This window comes from Ogataea parapolymorpha, chromosome IV (assembly GCF_000187245.1).
Source record: "Ogataea parapolymorpha DL-1 chromosome IV, whole genome shotgun sequence".
Classification (NCBI taxonomy): domain Eukaryota; kingdom Fungi; phylum Ascomycota; class Pichiomycetes; order Pichiales; family Pichiaceae; genus Ogataea; species Ogataea parapolymorpha.
The window spans coordinates 494,367-507,332 of record NC_027863.1 but is presented as its reverse complement, the minus strand read 5'-3'; the positions used below and the strand labels follow the sequence as shown (position 1 = coordinate 507,332).

Below are 12,966 nucleotides of genomic sequence, written 5' to 3'. Positions count from 1 at the left end.
CCCTTGTCAATGGCCCGAGTAAGATTGTGTAATAAATTCGACACCTCGCGCCTGCCCCCAAAGTAAATATTTTGTTTAAACTAAACACCAAGTTATGCGTTGTTAGCCATGGACGTTACAACACAATTCGGCTATGCGTCGGTCAACCGATCGATCAACCTGCAATGGGTGTACATGGTTGAATGGGTTATAGCTCTGCTTGGTTCCATTGGAATACTATTCTACTTCAATCGCTTAATGGGGTCAATAGTGTCTTTTCTGTTGAAATATATTCTATGGAAGCGATACAAGATACGATTAAAAGTTCAGTCATACAAAGTCTCCTTTCTCGGAGGACGACTTTTCTTTAAAAATGTCACGATTATAACCAAAAACGAGATGATCCTAATTCATCAAGGGTGGCTAACATGGAGATATTGGCTCACATCCGTGCGCCAATCTGGATTTGTTACTGAGCAGGAGAATACAAAAAACGGGCTACTTCCAACACGGTTGCTGATGGAAATCTACGGCCTTGAGGTTTTTGTCTACAACCGAATGAATGTTTACGAAGAGTTGCTGGAAAAGTTGAATAGGGAGACCAGTCATGCTGAAAAGCAATCGTACTCTACAAGTCGCAGCAGCGAAAGTAGCAGCGATCAAAATACAATCAACGACTCTGAAGAATCGGGCGAGCGCTATGTCCCACAATTTATCAAATTGCTTCCCCTCAAGGTCTTGATAAAGCAAGGCGGATTTGTAATAGGCAACCAGACAACAACATCCCTTTTGGTTGGATCATACACATCCTTGGAAGGACTTTTTGATTTTCTTCGGCCAGCTTCGAAATACGATAAATGTCGGGTTGATCACGATGTTAGGGCAAACCAGCTACAATTGTATCTCAAGCCAAATGTTTCATACGAAGGTATGGATCAGATCACAAAAGAATTTGATCGGGACCAAAATCATAAGTTCAAGAGGTTTCTTGAGAAATTGGGGCTGTATCATAATGGTACCAAACAAGATAGCCAGAAGACTAAGGAGGAAGAGCTGCATCGTTGGCGCGGTCTTGAAAGATATTTGTCCTACGATAGTTCGACGTTGAGTTCTTTTGACGAAAGCACACCTTCTGACAAGAAAGAAGACGCGCTTGTGTTCTCACAGTCCGAGTACGCGCGGTACACTCATATATTCGACTCCGACTACGTGGATATCCATTATTACTACGACATTCCAGGGAATACGCCAGCATCGCCGGCCAATATCTCCGCTGATGAACCAGATATCGGAAATGGCCAAGCACCTCCAGCGAACAACATCGACATATCGGTTTCAGAAGGAGTTATTTATTACGGACCGTGGGCCGAAAAAGAGCGTGCTTTTCTTCATCAAATGCTATTTCCTTCCGTCTGCAGGGACGCTGAACCGCTCAGCCGTCTCAAAGCAGGGTCTAAACGGCAATACGAAGGATTCAAACTATTTATTGAAAGTGTGGACGACCTGGTGCTACGGATTCCGTTTAGAGAGAGCAGCAAAGACATTCTTTATTCCAACAGTGACAGCTCTCAAAATCAGCTAGAGCGCAGACCGTTTGGCTGGTTGGAACTTAAGGTGGGACAAAATTCCACCTTTAATATTTCAACCTCGTACATCCCCAGCGCAGAGAGCGGATGGTCAAATAAATTTCACGTGGATTTTAATAACCCAGTCATCTCTTCCAGTGTGAATCATGAGGTGTTTTTCAAAGCCATGAAACACACTATAAATGCAGATGTAGGGTATCCTTTGCAATGGAATGGCGCTGCAACCTGGAGTTTTCAAAACAGGTCTACGAATGCTGAACTATACTTACTTAGAGAGCATATTGAGTTGCTCACAGACATGTTTGGGGATTTTAGCTCTGGAAATCCAACTCCTTACGAGCTATTCCGTCCATTTTTCTATAAAATCAATTGGAAGGTTTACAATTACAATATCTCTCTCAACTTGAACGAAAAAAATATTGTTAGCCATCCTTTAGACTACAATGACAACATATATGTTTCATTTTGTGGATCCGAACTGGATTTGGCCGTCGAGATTCCCTTAGATACGGTGTATCGAAAGTCGACGGTTTTTGACTACAAGCTCAACACCACTTTCGATTTGGCTGTTCATTTCCCACCATGGCATACAGGATATAATTTCCTGCGAAAGAAAGAGGTTGGAAGAGCTAATAACTTTGAGATGTCCGGATCATTCACCTATTTCAACGTGATCGACATAGATACAGTTGACAACATTGTAGTCAATTGCTTTTGTGAGGATACAACGCTTGAATGCTATGGATTCATCATCAAGTATGTGTTGCTTCTCAAAGCCAACTATTTTGGGGAAGACATTAACTTCCAGACCCTTGGAGAATTTCTCGAAGACATGAACGACAAGTCTCGTGAAAAATCAGCACCAGAAGAGTTCAAGCCGTTCGGAATAAAACTACGAAACGAAACGGACCTACACTTTTCCTTTTGTGTCAAAAATGGATGTCTGGTCTTGCCAGCACATAATTATGACTGTGAAACACACGTCGCACTTCATTTCGAAAGCCTAGATATTGATCTCCGATTCAATAACTACTACATGGATCTCCAAGCTAATTTTTCAGAGATCTATGGCCGTTCGCTGGAAAGCGTCGACGAGGACATGATTTTTAACACCACCTCCAAACATGTGAAATTTGATCCTCAGCTCTTTATTGATCATCTTCCAGTGCATGGCCACAGAGCATTTGGGCTCCCTCCAGATGAACCAACTTATTATTGCAGGTGGGATTTCCATCCAGGACAGATAGTTGTTGAATCAGAGCCCATTTTTCTTGACATTGTCCGCCGTTCTCTTGGGTCACTTGCGGTAGGATACAATGATTCAGAGAATTCTTTAGACCTTCCTGAGGAGGTGATTTTTGATATGTTGAATTTGTCTTTCAGCTGTCCCGAAATTCTGCTGAAAATCAATGGTCCGTCTTGTGGTCTTTCAGTTCAATTGGAAACGTTACATCTAACTATTTCTGATCAGTCGTCTGCTACATACAATAGCCGAATCAATTTCAAAATCGAGAACATTGTCTTACAAGGTATCAATGAAACCGACACTGTCATGGATGTGAGAACATCTGTGTACGTTAGTGACTTTGTTAGAAAGCCAGACTTTGCGACTCGCAAAGAAGCCCAAAGAGCGCATATTAAGAATCATGATGCGCCGTTCCACAGATGTCCATTTTTGCTTTTACCAAATGATAGAGATAAAATATACCATGAAAATTATGGAGGTTTGAGGCCTTTCCTCAATTTCCCCGATGTCCCTCCACCTCTCAACACGAACTCGTTAGACTTGTTGATCCTAAGCTATCCTGAACGGTTGAAAGCTGCCCTGAGAGATGACGAAGATTCTGATACATCTTCGTTTCCAGATGATAGCATGTCTTGTGCAGCGGACTCGTCTCCGGAAATTTCCACAGAAAACGACGGCTTTGAGGTTGATTCCATAGTATGCAATTTTGATACCATTGACGGATACATTGATCCGAAAATCGCCTTGGTACTGAGTTACATTATGTCAAATAAGGAGGTCATTTCTGTCACCAATGTATTGGATGAAATTCAAAATGACTTTATTTCGCACTTGACAAAGAAACATGCTACAAATTCCCAGAAAGTCAACATAAAGGCTCTGATCCCAATGATCACGTTGAAAGTGACAGAATCAAGATTTTCTGGAAATTGCGTTGATATCAGCATATCGAATCCAACATTAACTGCTGCAATTGAACCAGAAGGCGGCCTGGATTCTTTTGCAGCAGATATTTCTGGCATCTCGATCCAGATATTAAAAAGTGGCAGGTCTGTTTGCAGTCTCGACATGACGAAGCTCAAGACTGATTTATTCAATAGCAAATTGTCAACCAGTGTCATGATCGATGAGGAGCATTTGTACTTCGATGTGGATCCGACAAGCCTCCAATGGGTTGAGAATTATATCTCCATTCTGGCTGATCCGATAAAGAAGGCATCAGCAAAAATCTCTGAAGCCATGGCCAATAGTGCCAAGGCCAAGATCGACACCGTATATTCCATTTCCAAAGGGGGAACGGATTACTCTGTGCGCCACGATCCATCTTGTATCACCAAGCCGTCTTACATTAGCAAATTTTCCGACGAGCACATCCGGCGTGAAGACAGCTGGAAGATTATTACCAGAATCAGACATATTGCTTACAACTTGCCAAAAAGTTGGCACGATGTCACACAGAAAAGATTCGACGAACACTCTTGGAATGCCCCGGAAGACGCCAAGCAAAGGGTGTTCGATGTGTTTCTCAATTGGAGAAGATGGGAGTTTAGTAACATCTCCAGCAGCTATGTTTTGATGAGTGTGTTTGGAGATACCACTTCCAGGGTTGAGCAGAAGTCATTTTCTCTGACAGCGGCACTATCAACATCCAAACTCAATGTTCATCCTTTCAGAAATTTGGTGGTGATTGAAAACCTAGAACTCGCATTAAGCAAAGGAAAGCTGTCGGAAGAGTTGTACCAAATGGCCACCGAGCTCTCTATGATAAACGTTCATGATCAGATCAATGTTGGAGTTTCCATCGGAGCCTTTAATACCAATATCAGCTCCATGAAGAAATCAATTCCCTATATCAGCGATTTGGTTGCCGATATGGCGTCAAAGGCCAATGCAAAACAAATCGTCGAAGTTACAAACAAATCAGAGCCAGATCCGATCTTTTTCAACACAAACATTCTATTTAAAGAGTTTTCCCACCAGGTTGCAATTGATAGATCTTCGGTCAATGTCCGCGGTAGTAATTCGGTGCTAACGTTGTCCGGAATCAAAACTTCAAAGGATTTAATCTTTGCTATGCTATTGAACAATACGACGCTTGGGATTGATATTATGCTCGATAAAATGAAGATAGCGCAGCTCAAATGCTTTGAAAACTCGCTGCTTGTCTCTAAGGCAAAGTCAGCTGGTCATGGACAGATTTATGTGGACTTGTCTACCTCAAGTATCAATGTTTCAGCAGGATCGGGGTCAGATTTTTACCTAAAAGCTTTAGACGTGCTTATAAATGAAGAATATGAAGTTTTGGCCCCGCTGATCAACAATTTGAGACAAGGCCAAGAAATTGAATCTCAAAGACAAGGATCCCCTGTTACCCAATCAAGCAATGAGTTTTTCGCTCAACTGCAAGGAAAAGTAACGGGTAGTATATTTGTCTCGAAACTTTCTTTGCAGCTTGAAGTTTTGTCACCGATCCTTTATAAGATGGATGTGCAAGATATTGCGTTTGAATTTTCAGCTTCAGACCAGGGTGCAACGTCAAATTTCACGGTTTCTCGCATCAGCTCAAGAATCATTTCCACTTCTACATCGCAGCAAGTGCAATTTGGTACCGTATCTGTCGGAAATCTGAAATTTTTGACGAGCTTCATTGAGAAGTACGGTAGATTTGATGTATTCGCTCAGGTGCATGCAGATCAACTTGGAATCAATTGCTCGCAGCGTAACTTCATCTATTTGGCGAAACTTGCAGAAACTGATTACCGTGTTGCGGAGGAGTATCTTAAAAAATTCAGGTCAAGGTTCCATAATCTATCTCAAAAGTTGGGTAGCAAAAGCAATCACGTGTCCAAACCAAGTGATTCTTCCTTCATTGTGAAGACCGCTGCTGCTGTTGCTCTGAACAGCTTCTCGTTCACATGTCTTCTCAACGATAATCGGACGTTCCTCGAATGTGGCAAGATCACAATGAAGTTTGCCACCTCTGATTTCAATTACACTGGAAATAAACCTCAAGGATTCTTAAAGCTTCCCTCCACGAAATTTAGTATGCTTTCTCATGGTCCTCAGACCTCTAGATTTACAATATGTGATGTCAATTTGGAATTGAAAGGTTCGACGTCCGTTTCAAGTGAGAAAAAACTCCACGAGGTTGAATTAATCAGTGAGCATTGCAGGTTTGTGTTGGATCCTCACTTGACTAGAGAACTCCTTGATGTTTATTTCGAGTTCCAAAAGAAATTTAATACCTACAAGTTCCCTAGCAAACCTGCTCCAAGACAGAATGTTAGCGCGGAGGAAATATGGGATCTTTTGAGTGTCTATTCGATCCGAATTGTGTCCAAAAATATGTGTATTGGATGGCTGCTTCCAAAGCAAGAAAGAACGCTGTCAAATTCGTCGGACATCCCCGGCTTTATTGTTGGATACGAAAAAGCCGAGACTGTATGCAGCACAAAAACAGGAAATGTGCTCGTCTCAAGCCTGTATTTGGCAACTGCCCACGGGAATAACTCCATGAACTTTTATTCCACCAGCGACGAAAGTTTGAGTGCTAACAGGGCATACTTCCCTAGATTTGAGCTTGATTATAAGGTTTCTCAAACGGCCGAAGGCAGAGATATTGATGCTGAGCTTCATGGTGATAAGGTCGATTTCAAGCTGGAAACTACGCTGTTTTCTGTGGCGGATCGACTAGCTTGGTCCGTTGTTCATGTTCAAGAAAAATTGGAAACTATGATTTTTCACGAAATCGCACATGCCGAAACGGCGGACGGCTCGCCAACGCTCTTTTCCTCTATACACTCGAACTTGAGACTTATTGGCTGTATCTTTGCATTTAATGGTGCTTCAATCATGATCATCAACCCTACAACGGACTCAAACCATAAGCCAACATCGTTATGTCTCCAGGCTCCATCCGTGAGGATTGCGACAGAGTATATCAAATGTCGCGACTCAGTGAAGAAACACGTTGTTTCAATACAGGCTGTCACTTCGAGTACAGACAACGCATTGTCAGCATCCTGTGTTCCCGTGATTGTCAGTCTTGCTAACAGTGTGAAGTCCTTTGCAAATAGAAACCATGCAAAGAAAAGCAAGCTTCCGGCAACACGAAAACCCGATGAAAGACGTTTATCCGTGGGAGAAAAGGAGCCGGTTGGTGTGAGCTTGGAGCGCGTCTTTGAGAAATTCAAGATCAACTTCTCGCTCAAGGTTGAGCCTCAGCGACTCACGCTGAGTTGTGAGCCAAGTGCAAAAGTCGAGGCTGCGGTCTCTACAAATGGACTATTTTGGCATTTCAACACCGATACAGACTTGATTACCACCACTATCTGTATTGAACAATTAAGAGCAAAGTTACAACACGTCTATTCGAAGGAAACCAGTGGCTCTTTAGGGATCAATGACATTCTTTTATCTGCAACTGTTGCCAAAGCGGACGGTGTTAAGACAATGTCGAATACGTCAAAGATTTCAAACATTGACTCGTATTTAAACATACAACAGAGACAGGACGTTGACATTTTCCGTGAAATCTGGCTACCATCCGAACTCTACAAAGGTTCTGTTGAGAAGCCACAACAGAGCGAAGACATGTCACTCCAAAATATTGCAGCGAGAGTCAAAGACATGTCAGACACCACGGTACTTCCCTGGATCCTCACTCTTCTTGTGGGGAAGGTAAAGTTAAAGGTGGATCTTGGGTTTTCGCTTGGAACACTGGACGTGGAAGCCGACAAATGCTGGGTCAAATCTACCAAGGTCACCAACAGGGACCAAAACTTGAAGTTGGAATTGGGTCAACTGAGAATCACGTCAGAGGGAAGGCTTGGGGGGCTTCTGGTTGTCGAAAGGGCTCGAATGGCTTCTGCCATCTCATGGTCGAAAGAAAGAGGAATGGAAAATATTCCGCTGGTTTTCCTGTCCGCCGGATTCCGGTCATTGGAAACCAAAATCTCCCTTGACTACCACATATTTTGCATAGCAGTGATCACCAAAGCGATGGCTTCCATATATAACAAGAGTGTGGACAATCACGCAGACAAACTTGTTGGAAAAACCTCTATGGAATCTTTCAATGTTTATATGACAGCTTTGACTGCTTCCAATTTCGTGGATATTTATACCATTGGATTGCGAATTCGACAGGATATCAAGATCTCGTACCATCAAACTCTCAATGATGCTTTGGATGATCAGACAGAATCCTTCAAGGACTCGATGAGACCATCGGAGTCGTCTTTGTCCTTGCCTGCTTCACGCAAAACCGACACTTCGAGCTCAAGCACAGTCAAGACAGTGGAAATGTTTTTGGACGTGATCGACGAATTCTACACTGATTTGGATGTCCACATCGGGTCGATGCAGTTACAAATTTTCCCAAGTAGTTTGCTGGACACACAGGCGCTGGTTATCAGGGTGGGAGCTTCTAGGGCCAAGTTTGAGCAAATTAAAACGAGTCTCATGGAAAACAAGCTGGACATGAATCTTGACAATTTCACAGTGGCTCTTTCATCTTTCAAAACAAAGCCTACAGAGGCCTCACTCGGAGAACCAGGAGTTCGGAGTTACGTCAAACTTGCAAACACAGCCATCGGTGGCAGCATTTTTGTGTTTCCTTCGCTGAACGTTTACATGGATGCATTCCAGCATCCAGGCTCAAATTTAGTCAAGTTCAAATTTAGCAGCTCCTTTGGAGGAAATGTTGACGTCAGGTGGAAGCTGGGCTCTGTCTACTTTATTCGAGAGATGTGGTATTCCCATGCAACCACGCTGAAAACTCGTCTCACTGCGTTGCGTATTTTCACTTCTGGCTACGGAACGGACTTCGACGATCTGCTGGAGGAGAATTACAAGGAATCGATTTTCGAGGCCGTTAACTTGGAGGATAGGCTAAAGGACGTGGAGTCTGACGAAAAATACGTTTACGTTCCTCTGGAGGAGCCGCATATCGAAACTCCTAGACTACGTGATTTGGGAAACGCCACGCCACCGTTGGAATGGTTTGGACTGCATAGAAACAAGTTCCCTAACCTCACGCACCAGTTTGTGATCGTGGGATTACAGCAATTGGTCAAAGAGGCCGAAACTAGATATGCCAATGTTTTGAAGTGATTGCATCAATAACTTTTGGCCTTACTGTTTCACCGGTACCGATAAACCGTTATAGATATCAATCATCGATCTGCTAATTTTAGTCAGCATTCGCGTAACAGAAAAATAAAGTGTTCTTGTACTACACGATGTCAGAGACAGCTCACGATGCCAAGCCACGGCTGTCTTTGAATGCCCGTAAAGTGTACGAGTCGATTCCGGAGGACACATCAAAGGCTACAATTCTTCCCCGCATGGACTCGACAGGGAGTCTATCACAGTCCCTGGGCCAGTATCCGTCCTTTGTTAGTATGGATCGGAAGGATAGTCAACGAAAGAAACTGGCGATCCCTGAATTTGAAAGCACGCGAAATAGAGGGCATTCGAATTCGGCTATTCACAGCGTGGATTCCGCTACTTCGCTATCGAGCATTTCCATTAGAGAGGCAGATGAAAGCACTTTTGCCGACCAGACACAAACATCCAGATTTACGGGCGACAAAGTGAGCCCGACATGGGCTCTTTCCGATATTCTACAAGTTTTGAGCGATAAGAACACATCAAGCGAAGACATTGTGGACAAAACGAACGACATGGTGGATTTGCTGGAGGAAAACGACTCACTAAGGAACGATCTAGTGTTCTCTTCCGTGATCCACGTCGTTCAAAGACTAATGCTTCAGCGCAACGAGATGGTTGTTGCTTGCGGATACAGGATCTTGTGGTACGTGGTGACCGACCTACGGGGACTGCAGCTATTTTTCAAATACGACTTATACATCTTTGTCATTGCCAGTTTGAGCAAAGATTCCAAGCACACAACAGAACGCAGCGAATGCATACGACTCATTCGACGTTTGGTTAGCATTGAAGGTGGTCCGAACGAGTTTCCGATCGCACTGGTCCGCTCATTGATTAATATAGTCGAGGACGTTACTGATCCATTGAGAACCATCGCATTTGAGACAGTCGTGGAAATTGCTCTTCTGGATCCAGAAAGAGCGTACAAAGCCAATGCATTGGGCGTGCTATTGCAGTACATTGTCGACGGGCCTGCTGTTTCAAGAGGTGTGTTTTGCGAGGCCATATTGAAACTTCTCGATCTGCCCAACACAAGGCCCTATATCATAAAATCGCAGCTTGTGCAGTTGCTCATATCGCCTTTCATGGATATTTCGCATATCAAAACAGAAAACCTGCAAGTTATAGCGCATCTGATCGTATTCTTGCTGAAAAACTGGTCTGGACTCATAGCTTTCAGCCAGCACGATTTCCTTCCTATCCGTGAGTTGATAAGTTGTCTTACGTTCAGCTCGGTTTCAATAAAGAGTATCTTGCTACAAATTTTCAGCGACTTGTTTCGGATCAAACCAATGTCCTTGAATGATACTAATGACGAAAACGGCCCGATGATTGTCCCTCTGATAAATTCTGAGCGGCAAGGGTCATTAACAAAGCCCACCACTAACGCACGAAGCTCTCCAGAAACAGAATCTTCATTGGTCAACCATTACACTATGTTGTTGTTGCATATATGCATCCGTTGTGGTCTCGTGGAAAAGCTAAAGAAACTTTTCGAGGAAGTCACTGACAAGAAGTTGAATAAACGCATAATGGTCCTACTGTCAGAAATATCATACATGCAGTCGTTCCTGGTTCCAGACCAGCTGATAAAGTCAATAGCTCCGTCGTTTGAGCTCAACAAGCAGATTGAGAAATACCTTCGAAACCACCATAATTCCAACCTCATTCTTACAGAGCACGTCCACGTGAAACTATCGGAACAGGTATTCAAGGATTTGCGATTGAAAATGCTGTGCGGTGTCGACGCAACACAATTGAAAACTCTAGTTTCAGATACCCATGTTTTGGCTACCAAAGATTACTACAAATGGAATTGGAGCTTGATCACTGAGCTAATGCAAGGCCCATTGCGAGACTCGCGCAACTTTGAGGAAACCGTGCGAACCACCAAATTTTACAAGCGACTGATGTCGTTCTACCGTCCGTTCAAATACCGTTTTGCTTCGCTGCGCAAGACGAAGTCGAATTTGGTTTTCGTGAAAGTTGGCTGCGAAATCTTCAAGAATTTGCTCTCTAACGCCGAGGGAGTCAAGTATCTGACGGAGAACAAGGTTTTGCCCCAGATAGCAGAGTGTCTCGCACAGGTCGACCCGTACAGTGGAATCACGGCAGGGGACCCACTTTTCTCCAAAACCAAGCTGGAGACGACGCTCAGTTACGGCTACTTTTCGTTCCTTGGAGTTCTTTCAGCAGACCCGAACGGACTGCGGATGTTGGAGCAATGGTGGTTTTTCGACATGCTGTACCATATAACTGACCAGAAAGCACACCGACCAGACCTAGTGAAGATCATTATCAAGGAAATGAAGTACAATTCTAACAGTCATATGCGGATCATTCTCAGCAAGGTGGCGAGTACCTCGAGTCCTTCGTTGCGTTTATTTTCTGTTCGGCTGCTGGGAAATCTATTGGAGAATGAAGAATGTGAGAGTTTCGCGTGTCGTTTGCTGGTGGGCCAGCTGTGCGATCCAGAAGAGAATATCAGACAGCTTTCTGTGGAGTTGCTGACTTCTTTCGCTAAAGATGAGGAAAAAGTGCTGGAAATCATCAAGTACCGGCCGTCGATCGGTGTTTTGGAAACACCGAGCGGCATAAATCTGATGCTCAAAATTCTGGCTACGGGGCCTGGGTTCGAGTATTTGCAAGAGTACGACTTTGTGGATGAGGAGATGGAAGCCTGGATCCAGTCCAAAAACAAGCACTACGTGCAACACATAGAGACGTATCTGGCCCAGAAACTTTTCAATGAAAAGGCCCCCAACGAGCTGCCGTACCACTTTTTCGGGGGACTGGTGAGGACAACTGATGGACTGCGGCTATTTGAGGTGACTGGAACGTTCGACTCATTTTCGCGCGTGGTCAACTCGTACGCCAATTTAATCCAGACAGGTCAGGAGTCGGAGTTTTACTACAATACGCCGTGCAGTGAGCAAGAAGATTATGTGACAGACCTCAAATCTGTGCTGTGGGCAATCGGCCACATAGGATCGTCGGACCGTGGGGTGTGTCTTTTAGATATGACAGGCGTCGTGAACGAGATTGTCTCGATTTGTGTCAAATCGCAAAATGCGTCCATCCGAGGCACATGTTTTCTGGTTCTGGGGCTGATTTCCCAAACAGACCTCGGCTCCGAGATGCTGGACGACGTGGGGTGGTTCACAAAAACTGCCTCGAACGGCTATCTGGGGCTGTGTCTGCCGAAAAAGCTGGAGAGCCTGGTGGATCTGGACACGCACGAGGACATACTTGCAGATCTGAGCAGAGTCCCAAATTCCACAACGATGGAAGAATTCGATAGGATCATGGATCAGGACTACTTGCCATTCCACAGTAGAGAGAAGCTTTTAAAAAGAACCGACTCGTCTGGTGGGGTTGGCGGTGCAACGGGACCCGGCCCCTCCTCCCACTCCGCAAACATCACCAAAGAATACCAGACTCTCAAGCAAATATACCGAAATCTGCTACTTCTTCCTGTCAACCAGGGAAAAGCTGTGGGGAACCTAAATCGGCTGAAGTCCGGTCACCCTAGATTATTCGAGTCGGAGCCAGTGGTGATGAAATTGATTATTGAGGTGTTGGAGAATTACCGGATTAAGTTCAATGTGAAGAGGTTCCTTCTGGGCGAATTGGTCGATCTCAACAGTCTCATGGAGGCACTACTGAAGCATAACAGACGAAAGCTCAAGGAACAAGGGTTTCTTTCAGGTGGGGTAAGTGGTGAGAACTCCAAATCTGCACCGAACATATCCATGGCAAGGGGGTCAAGTAATCGGCATCCTGTGCTGTATTGAATGCCGCACCTGGCAACCCCTCAAATTTCGTAAATTTTCTGGCCAAGGCAAGGCCCAATCGGGCGAGGGTAATAATTTATTATGGACCCTCCCGAGAGCTTAACCCCACACGTACTTTTTTTATTGCCAGTGCGTGACTCTGAATACAATGCAGAAAAGGCCATTCGTAAGTTCTCACACCAGTGAA

The 12,966-nt window shown here is 44.3% G+C and overlaps 2 protein-coding genes across 2 annotated transcripts; both read left to right on the top strand.

The window, feature by feature from the left end:
* Positions 1-108: 108 nt before the first annotated feature.
* HPODL_03303 (Protein CSF1) lies at positions 109-8,925 on the top strand (the record flags this gene model as incomplete). The annotated part of the gene is made up of 1 exon (XM_014079610.1): positions 109-8,925. One exon carries the CDS (start codon positions 109-111, stop codon positions 8,923-8,925), a length of 8,817 nt encoding a protein of 2,938 aa, XP_013935085.1.
* Positions 8,926-9,053: 128 nt separating this feature from the next.
* On the top strand, positions 9,054-12,779 carry HPODL_03302 (Protein ste16; the record flags this gene model as incomplete). Its single annotated transcript, XM_014079609.1, has 1 exon — positions 9,054-12,779. The coding sequence occupies one exon, from the start codon at positions 9,054-9,056 to the stop codon at positions 12,777-12,779; it is 3,726 nt and encodes a 1,241-aa protein (XP_013935084.1).
* Between the last annotated feature and the right edge of the window lie 187 nt (positions 12,780-12,966).